The following is a 20,378-nucleotide window of genomic DNA, read 5'->3' as shown; positions in this document are numbered from 1 at the left end:
GATTTGACCAGAACTTAAATACCCATCTAGGACAGTAAAGATCATGTTCTTAAATTGGGAAGTGGGGTCACTTCTGAGTTTCTTGTAAAAGGTGTTGTCAAGCAGTTGTCTATGACACTCATTTACATAAACTGTCCTATCCAAACGTAGACTTTGATCTGAAGCAATTCTTGTGATTGTGATTTTGCTATTAATTGTAAATGTTTGTAGGCCTATGTAGCCAAATTGTATCTATGATCGTATGCTATCCATTCATGATTTTTGTATGTTCTGTTTATCTGTGAATTAACCAATGATATCAGGCCATACCCAGCCATGATTACATACACATGTGTGTGTCCTTTGACACTATATAAACTAGTGACCAGCAGTGTTTGTCATTAAAACCCTGATGAAGACAGTTTGTCTGTCGAAACGTTGGTTAATAGGTTATTCAATTATTGCATCTGAAGCTCCTAGTGTGTGCAGCTCTGCTTTTCTTTATCAAGCACTATCATTGCACACAGAGTGAGTCCATGCAACTTGACTTAAGAACATGTTTACTCCTGAACTCATTTAGGCTTGCCATAACAAAAAGGGGTTGAATACTAATTGACTCAAGACATTTAAGCTTCATTTTTTATTAATTTGTAAACATTTTGAAAAACATAATTCCACTTTGACATTATGGGGTAGTGTGCGTAGGCCAGTGACAAAAAAAAAAAAAAGAATCCCTTTAATCCATTTTAAATTCAGGCTGTAACAAAATGTGGATAAACTCAAGGTGTGTGAATACTTTTCCTATACCCATTAAATGTTTGGGAGCAACTTTATTTTTAATGTACTCTCTCTAATAGTCAGCACCTCCACAAAACATTGTTGGGTGTGCATCAGTTTATGCCTTTTACCAGACCAAGTCATCCAAACACATGAAATATGACTAATGTATTTATTGTGGTCATAATATATAACAATTAATAGTCCAGGTAAATAATAGACAGTAGTCCACTGACAGTCACATCACATGAAGTGAACACGTTACTATTACAGTCATCATGGGGGGGGACTCCAAGTGCTAAAAACGTAATGTGGAAATATCTTCCATAATTCAACTCTGATATGCAGAAATATTTGAGTCGCTGAAATTAATTTACCATAACGATATGCCATTGACATAAAACTTGACAAATATGTTAAATGTTCAGCATTGTTGACAAACATTACATGAAAAGCATTATACAATGCCATAGTGTGCAGCAGAATCACTATAATACTAGCTATATATTAAAGCCTCCGCTTTTACATGTTAAAAGTACATATTTCAATTACAAATACAAAGTCAGTCACAGCAGTGAAAGCATTTTTCCTCCATGCCTTCAAATAAGTTAAGACAATTCAACTAATTGTTCTACTTGCAGGAAAAACTCAATAAGAGCTTTGTACACAAACTGTAATAAAGAAAATAACCAACCAGGGCTACACAGTCAAATAAATATAATGTACATACAAACAATATTAACAAATGTTACATTACAACTCAAGTCAAAAATGTTGAGAAATGTTTCTTGACCCCTTCAAACGCAAACAGGGAAGAGATGGTAGTTTGCTATTACATTGTCAGCCAAATGACATCGGCATACAATCCTAATAAGGTCAAATTACTGTTAGGATTCGATGACTCAAAACTGAATGAGGAGTAAGCAGCCATAGTCAACCAAGTCAAATTAAAACAATTTTGTTTTTCAAATTAAAATAAAAAAAAAGGGTCCTTTGGGTGACAAAACATACCAAAAAGAAAAACAGGGTAAAAAAAATGAAAGCTATTAATACAGTCTGTGTTGATACTTTTTCCATATTGTCATGATGGAAAGTTGTAGTTGATTGGTTGTTAATTTGTTGATATTGGACATTGAAGTACTGTAGAATCTACAGATCTCTTAGAGGCTGCATTAAAGTCCATCATTTTGTCTGCTGTGAGATTATATAGACCCAGGGGAGAGGCTGAAATATGTATCTAGATCTATAATGCCCTGAGGAAGTTGACATTTGGGCAGTACCAACGATCAGACACAGATACACACCAAGTACAATATAAAGAATTACAATTAGAAATGCCAAACCTTCATCGTTTTTAAAAACATTACCATATACTAAGTTGGAAAAACTACAGACAATGACTTTGTTATACAAGTCTCACACATAGTGATCCACAGTCCAAACCAAGGAGGGAAACATGGCCCCAATTGAATGAAGTTTCTGACAATTGATTGAAAATGGGCACAGGTTAAAACACTGAGGGCTCTAGTCGATCCGTATCGCGGAAGTTCAGTGTTACAGCATGATTGAAATTTAAAAGGCAATGTTTCCACGTTAGCGGAGACTGCATTCATGGTAAATGCTGCATGTCGGCTCAATCAAAAATGACCTTTAAATAGCGCCATTAGTAGACTACAGTATACTACTTTAATCAATTTCATCAACAAACATTACTAGATAATGCTGAGGGTTTGCAATCAATATGCCAATCAATAAATTGGGAACAATATCAGAAATCTCTAAAACCCTGTATTGACCTTGTTATGCTAGTTATGTGTGCTCCAATAGAAAGAAATCAAGAACATTACATTACAATTATACTTTAGATTTTTATGTTTTACCAAAATAATTATATCTGGAGTTTCGAAAAACATCTCTTGCTTTTGACATTCAAGAGCTGATTTCTCAAGTGCTAATATGCTTTGACCTGCTGCGATGAAAAGTTTGAATTTGAAACCAAAATCACATTTTTGGTGGAAACCCATTCAAAATGATCTCAACAACTTCATATCATATCAAACAATGATTCCCCCTCGAAAAGTGCCGATAGAAAGAACTTAAAGTAACAGCAAAACAACAAGGTGCAAAACACTGAACATCTTCAAATACACAACTATGTGTTAGAAATTACAGTACTGTGAAAACTGGGGCACAAAGGGAATCATACAACAAGCCAGCTTGTTGGCCACATTCACAATGCCCTCCATCTTAGCAGGAGAAAGGCTTGGAGTCGCAGTTATAGCGGCCTCAACAACATACACTGTCTGGATTCAATGCAGCCATTCAACACCAGTCGACAGTAAGGGTATGACCCAGCTGTGGGCAGAAGAAACAGCATGGCCAAGAATCAAGCTTTTATTCATTCTCAAAGAAACCAGGCTGAACCGGGTTAGGCTGGCTGCTACATCCAGTATCTATCTCAACACTGCTACCTCATCCCTGGGCATCACTTCAGGGGTGTATTCATTGGGCACCAAACGGAAGAAATCCTGAAACCGAGAGGGACTACCTAAACTTGTCCAGTATGAAACACTTGTTTCGTTTTCCGTTGCAAAATGTTCTGCTACAGCATACCGTAATGAATACTACCCAGGTAGAGGGGGGGGACGGCTAACGACCCCGTAGATGACGAGGCCTTCCTTCACTCAGAACCATCATCCTGGAGCCGCCATCCAACTCAACCAGCCAGCCAGCCAGGGTGAGACTTTCTGGGGGAAGCGCTTCACTCATGGGAGGGAGTAACTCAACTCATCATGGTGTGTTCAGGAATACAGGTGCTCTCTAGGGTGGTGGAGGGGGGGGCCTAGCTTCATTTGTGGATCTTCCAGTTCCTCAGCAGAGGGAGGGACCAGCTAGAAGAGGTCAGATAGCCAGTGTGGGCCCTGCCCCAGAGGATAGGGTGGTCACCGGCCCCCAGGAGGAGCCTCTCTGCCTCCGCCCGACCCTCCATCACCCAGGCCTTGAGTCCTGCAGAGAGAGACCCTGCAGAGAGAGAGAGAGGGACGTCAGGGGGTTAGAGAGAAGACATGGACAACAAGACTTAACAGACATCCACAAGACTTCAGACGCATAATTGCCCATGTCAATGTCCACTCAAACATACAGTATTACTGTGTATATCAATCTGTAGATGTCATGCTACAGTATCATATACAATAATAATAATAATGTGATAATACCCAAACAGTATTGAAATAAAGCCCATTGTAGCCAAGATGCATGTTTGAAACACTGCAGAGAAAAATAGATGATTTAGACACGGGGAGGAGGAGGAGGGGGGAGAGTTATGTGGCTACTGTTACTGCACTCCAGTATCGAATATTACACTCATGCTGTTAACCACACCTCATATCTATAAACCCGTTGGCACTCCACAGCCTGGGTAAACACAGCAACCCAACGCCAGTTAATCACGCCCTTACTGGTCCCTGGGTGACACGTTTATCCTAATTAATGAGGTGACAAAGTATCTCATTAAATATATGGCATTGTATAAATAAATGAAGATGTCAGAAGTTAAGAAATGGAAGATGGAAAACAGACAAAGAGGAACTAGAAGAAAAGGCTGAAGGATACTAGGGCCTATATGAAGGCAACTTCCGTACCTTCTGGGGACTCCATGCACACACTGCAGACCGAGCGTGTCTCACTCATGGGTCTCAGTCAGAGGCACATTGCATGCTGCCCTGCATCCTTCATCCTTACTATGACTGCTCTCCTGGGCGGCTGTGGCCGGGATGCTTCGGCTGCGGCTCGTCAGCTTCTTCAGCTCACTGGCAAACGAGATGCCCTTCCTCTTGTCCTCACGGGCCATCTGAGTACAGACACATCGACAGTCAGTCAGCGTTATAACTGATAAGAGCGAGAATGATTATTGCTGCTCATATGAACCGATGCCTGGGTAACTCAAACATTGACATAATTGCATGATTCACACAAAAGTTTGAGTTACTACATGCTTATTTTTGAAGTTCAGATTCAGCCCTTTTTTAGAAGTAATTTCTCTACAATTAGTACAGATATACACTATATATATATATATATATATATACACACACACACACACACACACACACACACGTGTGTCCATATTGGACTACAGTACACACTGGCACAGTTAATTCCCTCCCTCCAAACCTGTGTACCTGTTCTTTGAGCTTGAGGATGAACTTCCCTGCGCCCCTCCAGCGGCTCTGGACCTGGTAGACACACTCCTGGTCCATGAGGACCCTCTGGAAGGGCTTAGCTTGAGAATACTTCTTACTGCTGGCCTCCTTAGACACCTCCTCCACCAACACATAATCAATGGGGTTAGTGTTACTCAGAATGGTCAGAGAGTACTTGGCTTTGCTCAGCGTCTGTAAAGGAGACAGAGGGAAGATGTGTTAATGACTATCACTTCATTTCAGTCCAAAGCCATTTCATATCAGCAGTCAACAGTTCATTCCTTCATGTGTATATTTGTCAAATATGTTTGTTTAACTTGTTCTGAATCGCATACACCGGTTTAGTGCATGAATTAATGTCAGAATATAGCATATGAAAGCCAGTCTCCTGTGATTCCTGTTTTAATGTGCAGTTCCTCCTCCTCACCTGCTGAATGATGTCCTGCGCGGTGCTGTATCGAGGGGCTCTGATGACTGTGTGGGGTTGTTCTGGGGACACGTCGTGCACCTGGACGAAGAAGGTGTCGTCCTCCCCTGCTACCACCCGAGCCACTCCCTCCTCCACCACTCTGTTCTTGTAATTTAGGTTCTGTCAACACAACATTTAATTATTCCAATTGTTTCATTATTGAGACTTTTCCCTATATGAAAGTAAAGTAGTGTGTAATGTATAATATGCCCACAAGAGGGGGCCCTTAGAATATGAAGAAATTCATAACAATTCTACTGAACAATAAAAAAATACAGTAATTGTTTAAAAATGAATTAGCGTGACCTATTTCTCATAAAAATAGCTTGACTCTAGAGCAGTCTTGATGAAATTAGTAGTACCTCTTCCTTGGTTTTAAGGCAGATTCTGCCCATGTATCCCTCTTCGGGCTGCCAGCTGTTGACCACCACGATGATCTCCTCCTCGGGGGCTAGGGGGCGCTGCTGAGCACACCTCTTGCTGTCACCTCGCTCCTTTGCCAGAGGCACCTTCTCCTCACACAGGAAGTACTCACTGGCACCTTCTGTGGACGTCGGTAACTAAAGCCGGGAGAGGAGAAATAGATGAGCCACTATGAACCGAGTGTGGCAGGTGTGTGTGTGCGCCAGTCTGTGGGTGGGTGGGCTGGGACTGACCATGTCCAGTAGCTGTCTGGCGGTGGTCTGCTCCTTCACAGACAGTACAGTGAAAGGCTCTGGACCTGGGACACCATGGACTGTCACCTGGTGCTGCTGGGCTGTCCTCCGCTCCTCAGAACTGAACAGCTGCCAGGGATACAGTGTTACATACAGATAGATGTGACAGAGTATTTACACAGTCCTTACATGCACTTTAAGGTTGCTAGCTAATTAGGTCATCAGATGCTGTTCGACGAGCCACAATAATATAAGTAATCCCTAGCTGTTCCTTCCCCAGGGTGCTGTGTGTGTGTGTGTGTGTGTGTGTGTGTGCGCGCACGTTACCATGGCAACAGGCAAGGCTGTGCCGGTGGGGCTCTCCTCTACTCTGCGGCTGTAGATGAACAGACTGGACACCTCCAGGGGCTCATTGTGCTGGGTCCTCAGCTGGATGTGTCTGTAGCCTGGAACAACACACAACCAACCACAGACATTAACAACTGGGAGTAGAAGTGTATTAACCTGGCCACATGCCATGCTGTCGTTGCTAGCCAACTCTGTACATAGCATGTTGCTAAATAGCATGTTGCTAAATACAGTATGTCAACAGCTCGGCCTCCGACCGCAAGGCGCTACAGAGGGTATTGCGTACGGCCCAGTACATCACTGGGGCCAAGCTTCCTGGCATCCAGGACCTCTATACCAGGCGGTGTCAGAGGAAGGCCCTAAAAATTGTCAAAGATTCCAGCCACCCTTGTCATAGACTGTTCTCTCTGCTACCGCACGGCAAGCGGTACCGGAGCGCCAAGTTTAGGTCCAAGAGGCTTCTAAACAGCTTCTACCCCCAAGCCATAAGACTCCTGGACATCTAATCAAATGGCTACCCAGACTATTTGCATTGCACCCCCCCCCTTCTTTTACGCTGCTGCTACTCTCTGTTTATTGTTGTGGTCCTCTGTAGCTCAATTGGTAGAGCATGGCGCTTGTAACACCAGGGTAGTGGGTTCGATCCCCGGGACCACCCATACGTAAAAATGTATGCGCACATGACTGTAAGTTGATTTGGATAAAAGCGTCTGCTAAATGGCTTATTATTATTATATATTATTTATTATCTATGCATAGTCACTTTAATAACTCCACCTACATGTACATATTACCTCAATTACCTCGATTCTGTACCGGTACCCCCTGTATATAGCCTCGCTATTGTTATTTTTACTGCTGCTCTTTAATTATTTGTTACTTTTATTTCGTATTATTTTATATTGTATTCTTTTGTAATTTTTAGTTTTTTTAATATTCTTTCTTAAAACTGCATTGTTGGTTAAGGGCTTGGAAGTAAACATTTCACTGTAAGGTCACTTGTATTCGGCGCATGTGACAAATGAAATTTGATTTGATTTGATTTAAATAGCGTGTAGCTAAATAGCGTTTTGCTAAACAGCATGTTGCTAAATAGCATGTTTATAGGTTTCATGCTGTCGCTTGAAAACATTTGTCAGGAATATTGAAAGTGAAAATAGAAAAGTTTAAAGTCCTCATCACTTTCTTCCTCCTCATTTCCTCTCCCCCCTCCCCTCCTCTCCTCTCCCTCACCTGGTTTGAGGGCCCGTAGAGGCAGCGTCCTTTGAGCGGTGGTCTGGGAGCTGTTGTTCTCAACCACAGCGATGCGCAGGAAGCAGGCATCCTCAAAGTGCACGGGGAACAGGAAGTGCTCTGACCACATGGGGTTGAGCGTGTTGCGGTGGATGGGCTTGGTGCGGAAGTGGCAGCAGTCCACAGGCATACCCAGCACGTCCACCTCCACACAGGGGCTGCCCGCGCTGTTGGCAGGGCACACGTTCTGCCCCGACACAATCTGACAGAGAGGGGGAGGACATCTTTACTTCATATCAAAAGTGAATTTAATCATCTCAATACACTAATACAGATACGTGGCATTACATGACTGATTTACTTAGTATTTTATAATACTTGTGTCATATTCCACTGCTGGTTATAGGGACCTTCAGCAACATTCAACCAGAGGGTAGGCCTAACTGTTTACACCAAAGCCGAGTTCGGTTATTATAAAGGTTCCCCTGACCTGCCACTGAAGGCTCATGACTTCTTCCTGTCAGGTTATGAGAAATTAAACATCTCTTTGTTTAATTAACGGGCAGCAGGTACCCTAGTGGTTAAGCCCGTTGCGCCAGTAACCGAAAGGTCGCTGGTTCGAATCCCCAAACTGACTAGGTGAAAGATCTGTCGATGTGCCCTTGAGCCAGGCACTTAACCCTAATTGCTCCTGGAAATCGCTCTGGATGAGAAATTAAAACGTTTCTTTGTTTGGACATAACTCGTTTTCTATGACCTCTTTTACCATTCACTATTGCAGAAGATTTATAGGGTGGCGTCCCTGTATGTCAACTAGAGAAATCAGATATTTGGTGCAAATAGCTCCAATAAACCTTCAAAGCCATGTTGAAGAGCCCGATGGGAGTGCTTTGGGTAAGTGTGTGTTTATACACAGGAGGGTAGTTAGTGGGAGAGACCAGTATATGGGTCATATTGAAGTGCGTTTGGCTACATTGTAGTTTTTGTTGGGTTGAGTGTCTGGGTATCCCTAGAGGGGGTGAGATTGTGTGTGTACTCCCAGAGCACTGTGTGTTTGTTTGTGTGTGTGTGTGTGTGTGTGTGTGTGTGTGTGTGTGTGTGTGTTTTGCATGCTTGCTTATGTGTGCGTCCATGTACAGTTCCCTCCATATATCCATGTCCACTCAGTTCCTATTGGACAAAATATTACCCAAAACACAACCAAAACAAACTGCAAATTGATCCAAATACTAAACTTTTGACTACTTTAATGCCCTATAAGTGAAGTTGTTCAAATACTTATGACTTATTCAAATGGGGGGACTAGACATATAAATGCTTTCATTTCTAAAACGGTAAAACAGATTTGTATGAAAATAAACTCAAATAAAAGATGACATTCCGTACTGTCGCCTCATATGAAACATTTGATCTCAAATCCAAAATGATGGAGTATAGAGCAAAAAAAATAATAATTTTTTTTGCTGTCCAAATACATACGGAGGGGAGTGTATGTGTGTGTGCTCACGGTCAGAGAGTAGAGTGTTGGGATCATGCTCTCCACGTCTCTCTCCAGGGGGCAGAGTTGCTGGTAGAGGGGACAGCAGCGATCCCACAGCACTGGAGGTTTCAGGACGTAACCACAATGCCCATTTGCTTCAAACAGAGCTGTATTCAACTGCATGGGCAGGTCTATAGAGAGCGAGAGAGACGGGCGGGAGAGAGAGAGACGGGAGAGAGAGAGACGGGAGAGAGCGGGAGAGAGAGAGACGAGAGAGAGAGAGAGCGAGAGAGAGAGAGAGAGCGGGATAGAGAGAGAGCGACGGTAGAGAGAGACAGAGAGAGAGAGACGAGAGAGAGAGAGACGGGAGAGAGAGAGAGAGAGCGAGAGCGACGGGAGAGAGAGAGAGCGACGGGAGAGAGAGAGAGCGACGGGAGAGAGAGACAGGAGAGAGAGACGAGAGAGAGAGAGACGGGAGAGAGAGAGACGGGAGAGAGAGAGAGAGACGGGAGAGAGAGAGAGAGACGGGAGAGAGAGAGAGAGACGGGAGAGAGAGAGAGAGACGGGAGAGAGAGAGAGAGACGGAGAGAGAGAGAGACGGGAGAGAGAGAGAGACGGGAGAGAGAGAGAGACGGGAGAGAGAGAGACGGGAGAGAGAGAGACGGGAGAGAGAGACGGGAGAGACGGGAGAGAGAGAGAGAGACGGGAGAGAGAGAGAGAGAGAGAGACGGGAGAGAGAGAGGTAGGTAGAGAGAGCGACGGGAGAGAGAGAGCGATGGGAGAGAGAGAGAGAGACGGGAGAGAGAGAGAGAGACGGTAGAGAGAGAGAGAGACGGGAGAGAGAGAGACGGTAGAGAGAGAGACGGGAGAGAGGTAGAGAGAGCGATGGGAGAGAGAGAGAGAGAGAGACGGGAGAGAGGTAGAGAGAGAGAGCGATGGGAGCGAGAGAGGTAGGTAGAGAGAGAGAGAGACGGGAGCGGGAGAGAGAGAGAGAGGTAGAGAGAGCGAGAGAGAGAGAGAGACGGGAGAGAGGTAGAGAGAGCGATGGGAGAGAGAGAAAGAGAGGTAGGTAGAGAGAGAGAGAGAGTGGGGAGAGAGGTAGAGAGAGAGGGAGAGAGAGGGAGAGAGGGAGAGAGAGAGCGAGAGGTAGAGAGCAAGAGAGAGAGGTAGGGACGGAAAAAAGAGTGAGTGAAAGAGATGGAAAAAAGACAACAGCAGACCATCCACTAAACTTCATTTGTGTTTGGAAACGCTGAAGGCACGAGTAGAAAAACATTTGCAGAAAGCTTGCAAAGCCGCATCATTTGTAAATTTGTGTAAAACAGACAAAGGCCATAAAATGCATCAGGCCCATCAGTATCACGACCATGTTCAGTGTACCGAGTTGACTAGGTGCTGCCCAGGTCAGAGCACCCCTTACAGAGAAATGACATGCAAGAGAACACAACCCTGCCAGTGTTTCTCCAAAACATCTCCACGGGGTCATATTGTTATGTACCCTGCCCACGAGATTTACAATGAATAGGCAACTAGAGTTTCTTGAAAAGTTCAATGAGTTCATAAGTAGGACCCTGAGTTTTTCCTTACCATGTCACCTGACCAGGGAGAAACTCTAGAGCCCTAGTTATGGACCTCATGGGTTATTTCCTGAGAAAGTCCCAGCCTGGTCCTGGACAAAATATGACTTTCAATGAAGGATCTCTATTGAGCATAGTCTCATCCAGGGACTAACCTGGACCAACCCTATCAGTAAACCTCCAACTCCATCACCTTACCGTCAGTCTGATAATTGAGAGCCACCACTTGCATGCCGTGTAGCCAGAAGGGGAGAGGGTTGGGGTTGGCTGAGTCGATGCGCGTGGCGGCCGGGTAGGTCCTTAGCAGCTGGCAGGTGGTGTGCTGGATCAGCTTATGGGAGTGGCGGCGGCACAGGCGCTTGGCAGCGTTCTCGTTCACCGAGGAAATGTGGTAGCACTTGGGAGTGCGGATGATGGCGCTCAGTGACGCGCTGGGGCTGAGTACGGGCGACATCTGCTCCTCCCAGCCCAGACGCATAGCCTCCACGACACCTAGAGGTCAGTCAGAGAGGGCCAAATTGACATTTAGCAGATTACGATTCTGATACCGATTCTGATACTGATTCTGATTCTGATTCTGATACTGATTCTGATACTGATTCTGATACTAATACTGATTCTGATACCGATTCTGATACCGATTCTGATTCTGATACTGATTCTGATACCGATTCTGATACTAATACTAATACTGATTCTGATACTAATACTGATTCTGATACCGATTCTGATACTAATACTGATTCTGATTCTGATACTAATACTGATTCTGATTCTGATTCTGATACTGATTCTGATACCGATACGTTTAGCAGTGAATAATAAGGAAAGCTCAAATAACGATTTGAACACATAAAAAAAAAAAATTACAATTCAACATTTCATTAGGTAGGACATTTAAATATAACAAATAGTACCTTTCTTAGTGTTCTGATTGATCATGAAAGAGACATTAGCTACACTACTATTCAACCTCTCAGCCGAGCCTCTGAGTGCTGAGCCAGAAAAAACATCCCATTTCAACCCTTTTACAAACCCTTTAACAAAAATGCCACGACAGCTCCTCTCCGCATCTTTCTGTACACTTTTGATTACATTGCGCACTCACTTTAAGAGGGCCATTTTAAGTATGGAAAAGTTAACAGGCTGGTTCCCATGGGGTGTAGTCCGGCTATGTGGGTGTCCTTCCCTGTCCCCTTTCAACCCCCAGCTCCAGGTCTAGGGGTCTGGGTCATGGGGAAAGGCCCAGACATACGTACCCTTCCCTGGGGTCCGGCCCAGCGTCACCGCCTCCCCGGGGCTGCCTCCCATACGACCAGGAGCCGTGCCAAAGATGGACTTCCTGCTCTTCCTGTCTTTTCTTCTGCCAGAGGCCGAAGGAGAGAGGGTGGAGAGGCCTGTTTCCCACACAACACAGATGGATGCACGCACACGCACACACACACACACACACACACACACACACAGAGAGAGCCCCAGACAAGAGTTTAAGACAAGGCCGTGGCTTAAGGGCACCATCTCTCCTCCTCCCCTCGCTGGTTTAATGTTGCCTGTTTGTTTGTTCTGCCTGTGCTCTGGGGAATTATGCCCCTAGCAGATGTTGCACCTGATTCTAATTTACCATCAATTCATAGCCCTGGTTTTATTCCTTTGTGAATTTTTAAATCGTTATCTCTCACGATTGAAAAATCACTAGGCAGAATAAAAACACTCTAGGCATAAGCAAATCCACAACATTTTGAACATCCACCCATTTCTAGGAGCCATATAGTAAAGTCAATGAAAGTAAAGGCCCACTACCAGGGAACTTGACGGCCTGGCAGTAGATGACGAGGTCAGAGAGCTCCTGAGCGATCTGGCGACTCTCCTTCTTATTCTGGGGGAGATAGAACTCTTCTCCCAGCTCCATGTCAAATACCTGGGGTAGGAGTAGAGTCAGTGATTCAATCTGTGATTACTTCGAAGAATACACACATTTAGGGTGCATTTGTCAAACATTTATATAGGACTGGTGTCTCGTAGTTCACAATTAAGATCCATTTTATCTCTATGGTCTCTCTTGGCTCAAGAGACTAGTCCCGTGTAGCTCAGTTGGTAGAGCATGGCGCTTGCAACGCCAGGGTTGTGGGTTCGAGTCCCACAGGGGGCCAATATGAAAAATGTACGCAATCACTAACTGTAAGTCGCTCTGGATAAGAGCGTCTGCTAAATGTCAGAGGTTAGAGGTTAAACCCACCTTCCCTTTGCTCTGGGTTACAGCATTGTCTGCTTTCTTCATCCTCTTGGGCATCTCATCAATGATGTGATGATCTTCCTTGTCACCCGAGGACTTCCCTTCTGGTTTATCATCCAGGATGTTATCTGAGAAACATAACCATCATCTTTGAGTGAGGGAGTCAGGCAGAACAGCTCCATTTAATCAACTGACTGCTTTCAATGTGATGTTAGTCATTGGTTTCACTTTGAATCTTCCTTGTCAAGCCATTAGCGGTAAACGGAGAATAATTTCTTCCCATAAGACATTTCAGATAGCTTGCTTGCAATGCTGGGAATTGGGGAAATGCCATTCTGAGGAAAACATTGGCCCTCCACAAATACCACAATGCAATGCAGATTCTGTAAACAAAGAGCTGGGAGTTTGAGCCTCCTGTTCTTCTCTCGCCCACACACAGCATGAGCAGCAATGTAAGCCATGTAGCGCACACATCCAAAGTGCTTTGCAGTTAAAAGAGGAATTTTCACCCAAATGACAGTTATTTTACAGCAGGAATCCCACCAGTTCAGTGCAGTTACAGGACACTGTAGCTTCGTCTGTCTGTGTCTCATACGGCTCTGGTTACATGTGGTAGTGGCTGGTGAGAGCGTCGCTTATTCCCAGAGGTCCTAACAGTAGAGGAGTGGGCTATGGTTTTTAGGCCCCACCGCTCCCTGGACAGGGGCGCGCAGGGGCCTGAGAAAACAGATGTCTTTTGTTTTCTCTCTCTGATGAGCCACTGTCACCAGCGAGGTCAGGACGCACATATGAAAACACAGCAGCGCGGATGGGGGGGCGTATTTACACTATACTGGCCCTGTGTGTACTGACAACACGGACCAAACAGATAATTAGACATGAACCCCCCCCCCCAAACCACATGCTCAGCTGCTTTAACCTCATTCCATCTGCAGTTTAGTACTACAAATCAACCCCAATCACAATGTTAAGGTTCCAGACTTCTAACCCACCCAGTACCCACCCTTGGAACATTAAAAACCTTGATTTCACCCCGGATAGCAGGCCAGCAATGGAGACATGCAAAGCATACAAGCACCCAGGCACACAGTACAAGATCTCTGCACAGACAGTGTTAGAGTAGGCGCCATGCAGTAGGAGCTGGTACAGTGGAGAAGGCCGGTTATGTTGTTCAGTTTACCTTCAAGGCTATACGAGGCAGTGGAAGCTGAAAGAACGTCAGCTAAAGCACAGAGGAACAGTCAGGGAACAGGGGAACAGGAGGAGAGCGTACAGGAAAAACAGATACCCATCTCCAAGTACAGCTACTGTAAATCCGTTTGAGGTTTCACTCATGTTAAAACGGCAGAATAGAGGAAGATGTTAAAAAGAAGAGAGAGTCTAAATACAAAAATCTCTCTCCTACATTACTGGTCCATGTATGTGTTGTGTACATTGTTACTGAGGGTTTATATACAGTCAAAGAGAGTCTCTCTCTCACCATCAGACAGGGATTCATAGTCATCGTCGTACTCGTCTTCTTCCTCTTCATCATCATCATGGTTACCAGGTGAGCTGCCACCCGGTGCCCCGTTGCTGGCCTGGGCCTGGATGTGAGCCAGCTGGTGAGCCTGAGGGAACAGAGCATGGTATGATTGGTGGAAAGTCCTGTAGCCAATGCCCCCATGTCAACAAACAAACTACCTAAGATGAACCTAACAGCTTGTTTTGACATTATCCGTCTGTGGGCTCCTCAGTCACCTCCAAAGACACACAGCTTGACTGATGTCATCCTGCGTTCACACTGTATAAGCTCTCACCTTCTGTTTGACAATGTCGACGGGAGCCTGGTGTGCTTTCAGCTTCTTGTTCTTGAGGAGGATCTTTCCCTTCAGTTGCAGCGGGGAGGGCAGCAGAGGGTCATCAGAGAAATCACTCTCAAACAGGAATTTGGTCACCAGCTTGTCTCCGAACACCGCCTTCAAACATAAACAAACAGATGAAGTGTGCGGGCCCAAGGATCCCTCACAGACACGCTACAATCAAAGGCTTTTTTTATCAAAGCACTTGGAGCTATCTCCAAAGGAGTAAGGAATGCAGTAACAAGGTTCCTTCGAGATAGAACACATGACACGTCAACTAGAATCCGTACAGATCAGGTCCATTAGAGCCAGAAGGAGGTACCTTGAAGATTTCAGCCATTTTGCGTTGCTGAGGTAGAGAGCAGTGGTTCTCAATGGACAGGATGACCGGCATGTCTGAGTTGACAAAAGCAGTGCGATTGACCGCCTCCACCACATCCTAGAAGACCATGGGTTATAGTAAATGAGGCATAACATGCATAACTATTGTCCTATTTATTCAATAATACAACCCTAAGAGATTCCAGCAGTATTAATCAAGCTACAATAAAGGTATGCCATTATTGTACTGTATCTAGGCCAAACAGTGACATGAGGTCAAAAGTGGCAGTGTGACAAGAGTTGTGCCAAGGGTATAGACTAACCTTGAAGGGGATCTTGGTGGTGAGGGTGTGTCCGTGGTAGATAATGGGTGATCCGTCGTCTCCATCCCAACAGTCCAGCTCCACACTCCTGCAGCCCTGCAGCAGCACCTAGACAACACAACAACCATATCCCATAATAATAAGATGGGCGATCACACCAAAACAGAATTCATCTTATAGCTAAAGTACAGCAGGAGCCCAGAGTTGGTCCTGGTCAGTTCACATAGTCTGGAAAAACTCCTGGCCCTGCTTATGGCAAACCACCCTCAGCGGGGTCGGTAAACACTTCGACTGAAGTTGACAAAATGATCAGATGCTTACAAATCCCCTCCAAAACAAACCTAGAAAAGGTCAATTTCCTGAGGAAAATATGTACGCTTGCATCAATCATCACCTGGCTGTAGAGCTCTACAGAGGACTCTCCTTTGAGCTGGTGTCCAGTGAGGTATGTGTTGTGAGAGGACTCTATGTAGTAGTAAGACATGGGATACTGGAGCTCCTCCGGGTTCACCTGAGACTCCTCGTTCTTAGACGCAAAGTTCTCCTTGTCCATTAAAAACCTGGGGAGGAGTAGAGGTAAAGGTCACTTTAACTCAACTGGTAACGAATGTCATTTCAGAATTCCTATGACGGAATTTCTTGAGTTAGTCAACTTAATATTTATTGGGAAATTAATGTACCTGGCAAAACCTTCGAAGGACATCCAACCCATCTGACGCATGCTTATGCAAGGCTCAAATTTCTGATGACAAAGGAAATCCAATTTAACAGTATATCACAGAAATATAATCCTCTAGTCCTTACCTAATTTATATAGCATGTCTATTGTACAGTATATCACAATATTACATGTCTGCCTAGTTAAAGAGACATTAAACTGCAAAATCAAATTTCTTCCGATTTTTTCAGACCGTAAAAGACATCCCTTTAAGTACAGCTTGCTGGACCAGTCATCTGACCCACCTGGATGACGCTGAGGATCTCGTCGTAGGTCAGGTGTTCCCGCTGGCAGTTGACCAGGAAGTCGTTGAGCTGTGGGATGGCCAGCCCCAACACCCCTAAAGAGGCGTTCTCCACGCCCGTCCCGTTGGTCACGATGCTGGCCGCCGCAATGGCGTCCGAGATCTGCTTCTGGTTGTCCGACATCTGCTGCCGTGTTCGGATTAAGAGGCCCAGGTCCGAACCGTTACGGGTCAGCAAGTCTGTGGAGGACAGGAAAACTGCATCTTTAGAAGTAATTCTCTAACTAACACACTAACAACATTAACGTCCAATATTCCTACACCACAGTGTGATTCCACTGTTCGAGTCCTTCTGAACCAACAAGCCTCTAGAGAGTAATTATCACAGAGCGTTTGGTGCTTCTGCAATCAAGTAGCTCCCATCAACCATGATTAGACAGACTGAGCACTGAAAGCTTGTACCATCTCATTTAAGTACACCAAAATATATATACACGTTCTGACCTTACAGGGAGGGAAAAAAGTATTTGATCCCCTGCTGATTTTGTACGTTTGCCCACTGACAAGGAAATGATCAGTCTATAATTTTAATGGTAGGTTTATTTGAACAGTGAGAGACAGAATAACAACAAAAATGTTATAAATTGATTTGCATTTTAAATGAGGGAAATAAGTATTTGACCCCTCTCAATCAGAAAGAATTCTGGCTCCCAGGTGTCTTTTATACAGGTAACGAACTGAGATTAGGAGCACACTCTTAAAGGGAGTGCTCCTAATCTGTTTGTTACCTGTATAAAAGACACCGGTCCACAGAAGCAATCAATCAATCAGATTCCAAACTCTCCACCATGGCCAAGACCAAAGAGCTCTCCAAGGATGTCAGGGACAAGATTGTAGACCTACACAAGGCTGGAATGGGCTACAAGACCATCGCCAAGCAGCTTGGTGAGAAGGTGACAACAGTTGGTACGATTATTCGCAAATGGAAGAAACACAAAAGACCTGTCAATCTCCCTAGGCCTGGGGCTCCATGCAAGATCTCACCTTGTGGAGTTGCAATGATCATGAAAACGGTGAGGAATCAGCCCAGAACTACACGGGAGGATCTTGTCAATGATCTCAAGGCAGCTGGGACCATAGTCACCAAGAAAACAATTGGTAACACACTACGCCGTGAAGGACTGAAATCCTGCAGCGCCCGCAATGTCCCACTGCTCAAGAAAGCACATATACAGGGCCGTCTGAAGTTTGCCAATGAACAGCTGAATGATTCAGAGGAGAACTGGGTGAAAGTGTTGTGGTCAGATGAGACCAAAATCGAGCTCTTTGGCATCAACTCAACTCGCCGTTTTTGGAGGAGGAGGAATGCTGCCTATGACCCCAACAACACCATCCCCACCGTCAAACATGGAGGTGGAAACATTATGCTTTGGGGGTGTTTTTCTGCTAAGGGGACAGGACAACTTCACCGCATCAAAGGGACGATGATGCAAGGGGCCATGTACCGTCAAATCTTGGGTGAGAACCTCCTTCCCTCAGCCAGGGCATTGAAAATGGGTTGTGGATGGGTATTCCAGCATGACAATGACCCAAAACACACGGCCAAGGCAACAAAGGAGTGGCTCAAGAACAAGCACATTAAGGTCCTGGAGTGGCCTAGCCAGTCTCCAGACCTTAATCCCATAGAAAATCTGTGGAGGGAGCTGAAGGTTCGAGTTGCCAAACGTCAGCCTCGAAACCTTAATGACTTGGAGAAAATCTGCAAAGAGGAGTGGGACAAAATCCCTCCTGAGATGTGTGCAACCCTGGTGGCCAACTACAAGAAACGTCTGACCTCTGATTGCCAACAAGGGTTTTGCCACCAAGTACTAAGTCATGTATTGCAGAGGAGTCAAATACTTATTTCCCTCCATTAAAATGCAAATCAATTTATAACATTTCTGACATGCGTTTTTCTGGATTTTTTTGTTGTTATTCTGTCTCACACTGTTCAAATAAACCTACCATTAAAATTATAGACTGATCATTTCTTTGTCAGTGGGCAAACGTACAAAATCAGCAGGGGATCAAATACTTTTTTCCCCTCACTGTGTGTGTATCTATATATATATATATAAAGTATTTACTTTTAAACAATGACTGAACAGTACCCAATACAAACCACTCACACAGTCACAAACACATAGGGGTACAGAGAGACAGACCTAGGTCAGGCTGCAGTCCCGAGTCCTTGTCGTCGATCCTCAGGTTGGTGTAGAGGGGGACAGACTCCGTGCCGGAGCGACTGCAGGGAACGGCGTAGGTGTCAAATAGCTCTTTCAGGTCTTTACGGCTCCGAATGCTACAGCACATCAAAACAAGAACGGGGGCGTTTACATTCAACTGACAAGAGAGGGAAATATTCAGCCACTCTTGGAGGACATTGACAGCGGACAATGGTATGCTTTTTCATTATTACATAAGAGCAACATGTTGTTTCGGCGTGTAGCCTTAGTCTTTATGTTCAATTGAGAGAAACTTCAGAAAACCGCAGTGTGTCTTTGACAAAACAACCTTGGGAAAGATTGGTTGGATTTCTAAAAGCTTCTTCTGAATGTTTGAATGGAATGCAGTAATTGTGCCCTTGTGCTATGAGAGTTCCCTCTATATTGCCAGTGGGAGTGAATTGAATCACTACCATAGACTTGTATAATTAATGTTACTATTGTATATAGACTATTAGTTGCTGTACGCTATAAAGAGAGGAGGCTGCAAGTTGGACGGAGCACCTGAAAGACTTGAAGAGCTCGACGAACTCGATAAAGCTCATGGTGCTGTCAGAGATCATGAGGTTCTGGAAGCCCTTGAAGCAGCCCTTCCCCCGGCCGTGCCAACTCCTACTGCTCCATGCACTACACAGGGACAGGATGAGAGAGATTGGTTACGGTCATAGTTAAAAACACTAGATTTAAAATGTATTTTCTTATGTCTATTTTATATTATAGATAAAGATGTTTAAATAAAGTGGCAATAGTGTCTGGTGTGAGGCTTACAGTATCAGTAGGTTTACATGTAAGTAGATGATAATCGGTTTACAGACGTCTTATCAACTATATGCAACGTTTCCCTCTAAGAACAGGTCTGGGGTCAGGTTTCATGTCTTACCCTGGCTGGGCCTTGGTGCTGCCTGACAGGACGGGGGAGGAGAGAGGGCGGGAGGGGTTGGAGCTGCCCATACTGGAGGAGGAACCTGGGGTCTTACAGCTCGACAGGGAGAAGGGTCCAGGGAAGCCGTCCTCTACGGAATCAATAACGTACAGGGTTACACGCAATGTAAAAAAAACGTCAAACACAGTGAACAAGAGTCATTCAGAAGTAAACAAAATCGGACCATTTAAAATCCCAGATATTCCAATTTTTGAAAGTGTCCCTCCCTGTAAACCATAAACTAGTATGTGAGGACAGTTACATGTCACTGAGGAATTGTGGTGTAGTGTAGTGTAGTAGACAGGTTACCTAGCCCTTCCTGGTCCATGCTGTCACACAGCTCCGGCCTGTTCCTGCACAGGGTGTCCTTGCAGCTCTTGGTTTTCCGTTGGATTATCTCGTCATCGGTAGCGTCCCCGCTGTCTCCCTGTGTGGTTTATGAAACACCCCATCAATGACACAGATCTCCACAACCCCAGGCAAATAAACACAATGAAGGCTGTATTTCTCAAACTGATACTATATTTTTTGTCTATTTCTCCTAACCCTGGTCAGAGCCTTCTTCTTCTTCTTGGTGGTGGAGATGGAGTTGTTCTTCTGCGCGCTGGGCTTCTCTGTGCCCCCTGTGCCCGTGTTCCAGCGTCGCCCCCCAAACAGCTCTATAGCCTGTGCAAGAGTGGGACCCTCGTACCTGCCCTCCTCCTATTGGAGATGGGAGATGACACGCAAACACACAGCAGTCTATGAGGAGATCACTCACTCAAGGCTAATTGACATTAGGCGAGTCA

At 44.9% G+C, this 20,378-nt stretch overlaps 1 protein-coding gene across 1 annotated transcript in view; it reads right to left on the bottom strand.

Moving 5' to 3' along the window:
* Nucleotides 1–914: 914 nt before the first annotated feature.
* LOC121534627 (1-phosphatidylinositol 4,5-bisphosphate phosphodiesterase epsilon-1) overlaps nucleotides 915–20,378 on the bottom strand; it is a 77,124-nt gene continuing 57,660 nt past the window's right edge. Inside the window, exons 10-35 of the mRNA XM_041841237.2 lie at nucleotides 20,137–20,292; nucleotides 19,900–20,017; nucleotides 19,549–19,681; nucleotides 19,173–19,295; nucleotides 18,609–18,745; nucleotides 16,406–16,644; nucleotides 16,123–16,184; nucleotides 15,837–16,002; nucleotides 15,443–15,550; nucleotides 15,121–15,237; nucleotides 14,757–14,915; nucleotides 14,438–14,567; nucleotides 14,138–14,179; nucleotides 12,961–13,085; nucleotides 12,525–12,642; nucleotides 11,984–12,121; nucleotides 10,923–11,216; nucleotides 9,175–9,338; nucleotides 7,668–7,929; nucleotides 6,414–6,532; nucleotides 6,087–6,215; nucleotides 5,793–5,990; nucleotides 5,389–5,550; nucleotides 4,941–5,153; nucleotides 4,501–4,609; nucleotides 915–3,777 (exon numbers count right to left, since the gene is read on the bottom strand). Coding sequence (XP_041697171.2) covers nucleotides 3,605–3,777; nucleotides 4,501–4,609; nucleotides 4,941–5,153; nucleotides 5,389–5,550; nucleotides 5,793–5,990; nucleotides 6,087–6,215; nucleotides 6,414–6,532; nucleotides 7,668–7,929; nucleotides 9,175–9,338; nucleotides 10,923–11,216; nucleotides 11,984–12,121; nucleotides 12,525–12,642; nucleotides 12,961–13,085; nucleotides 14,138–14,179; nucleotides 14,438–14,567; nucleotides 14,757–14,915; nucleotides 15,121–15,237; nucleotides 15,443–15,550; nucleotides 15,837–16,002; nucleotides 16,123–16,184; nucleotides 16,406–16,644; nucleotides 18,609–18,745; nucleotides 19,173–19,295; nucleotides 19,549–19,681; nucleotides 19,900–20,017; nucleotides 20,137–20,292 — 3,894 coding nt within the window. The 3' untranslated portion in view covers nucleotides 915–3,604. The remainder of the gene's footprint in view (nucleotides 3,778–4,500; nucleotides 4,610–4,940; nucleotides 5,154–5,388; nucleotides 5,551–5,792; nucleotides 5,991–6,086; nucleotides 6,216–6,413; nucleotides 6,533–7,667; nucleotides 7,930–9,174; nucleotides 9,339–10,922; nucleotides 11,217–11,983; nucleotides 12,122–12,524; nucleotides 12,643–12,960; nucleotides 13,086–14,137; nucleotides 14,180–14,437; nucleotides 14,568–14,756; nucleotides 14,916–15,120; nucleotides 15,238–15,442; nucleotides 15,551–15,836; nucleotides 16,003–16,122; nucleotides 16,185–16,405; nucleotides 16,645–18,608; nucleotides 18,746–19,172; nucleotides 19,296–19,548; nucleotides 19,682–19,899; nucleotides 20,018–20,136; nucleotides 20,293–20,378) is intronic.

Source organism: Coregonus clupeaformis, chromosome 1 (assembly GCF_020615455.1).
Source record: "Coregonus clupeaformis isolate EN_2021a chromosome 1, ASM2061545v1, whole genome shotgun sequence".
NCBI classification, from domain to species: Eukaryota; Metazoa; Chordata; class Actinopteri; order Salmoniformes; family Salmonidae; genus Coregonus; species Coregonus clupeaformis.
Note: the sequence above shows the minus strand (reverse complement) of the source record. Positions and strands in the feature narration are given on the sequence as shown.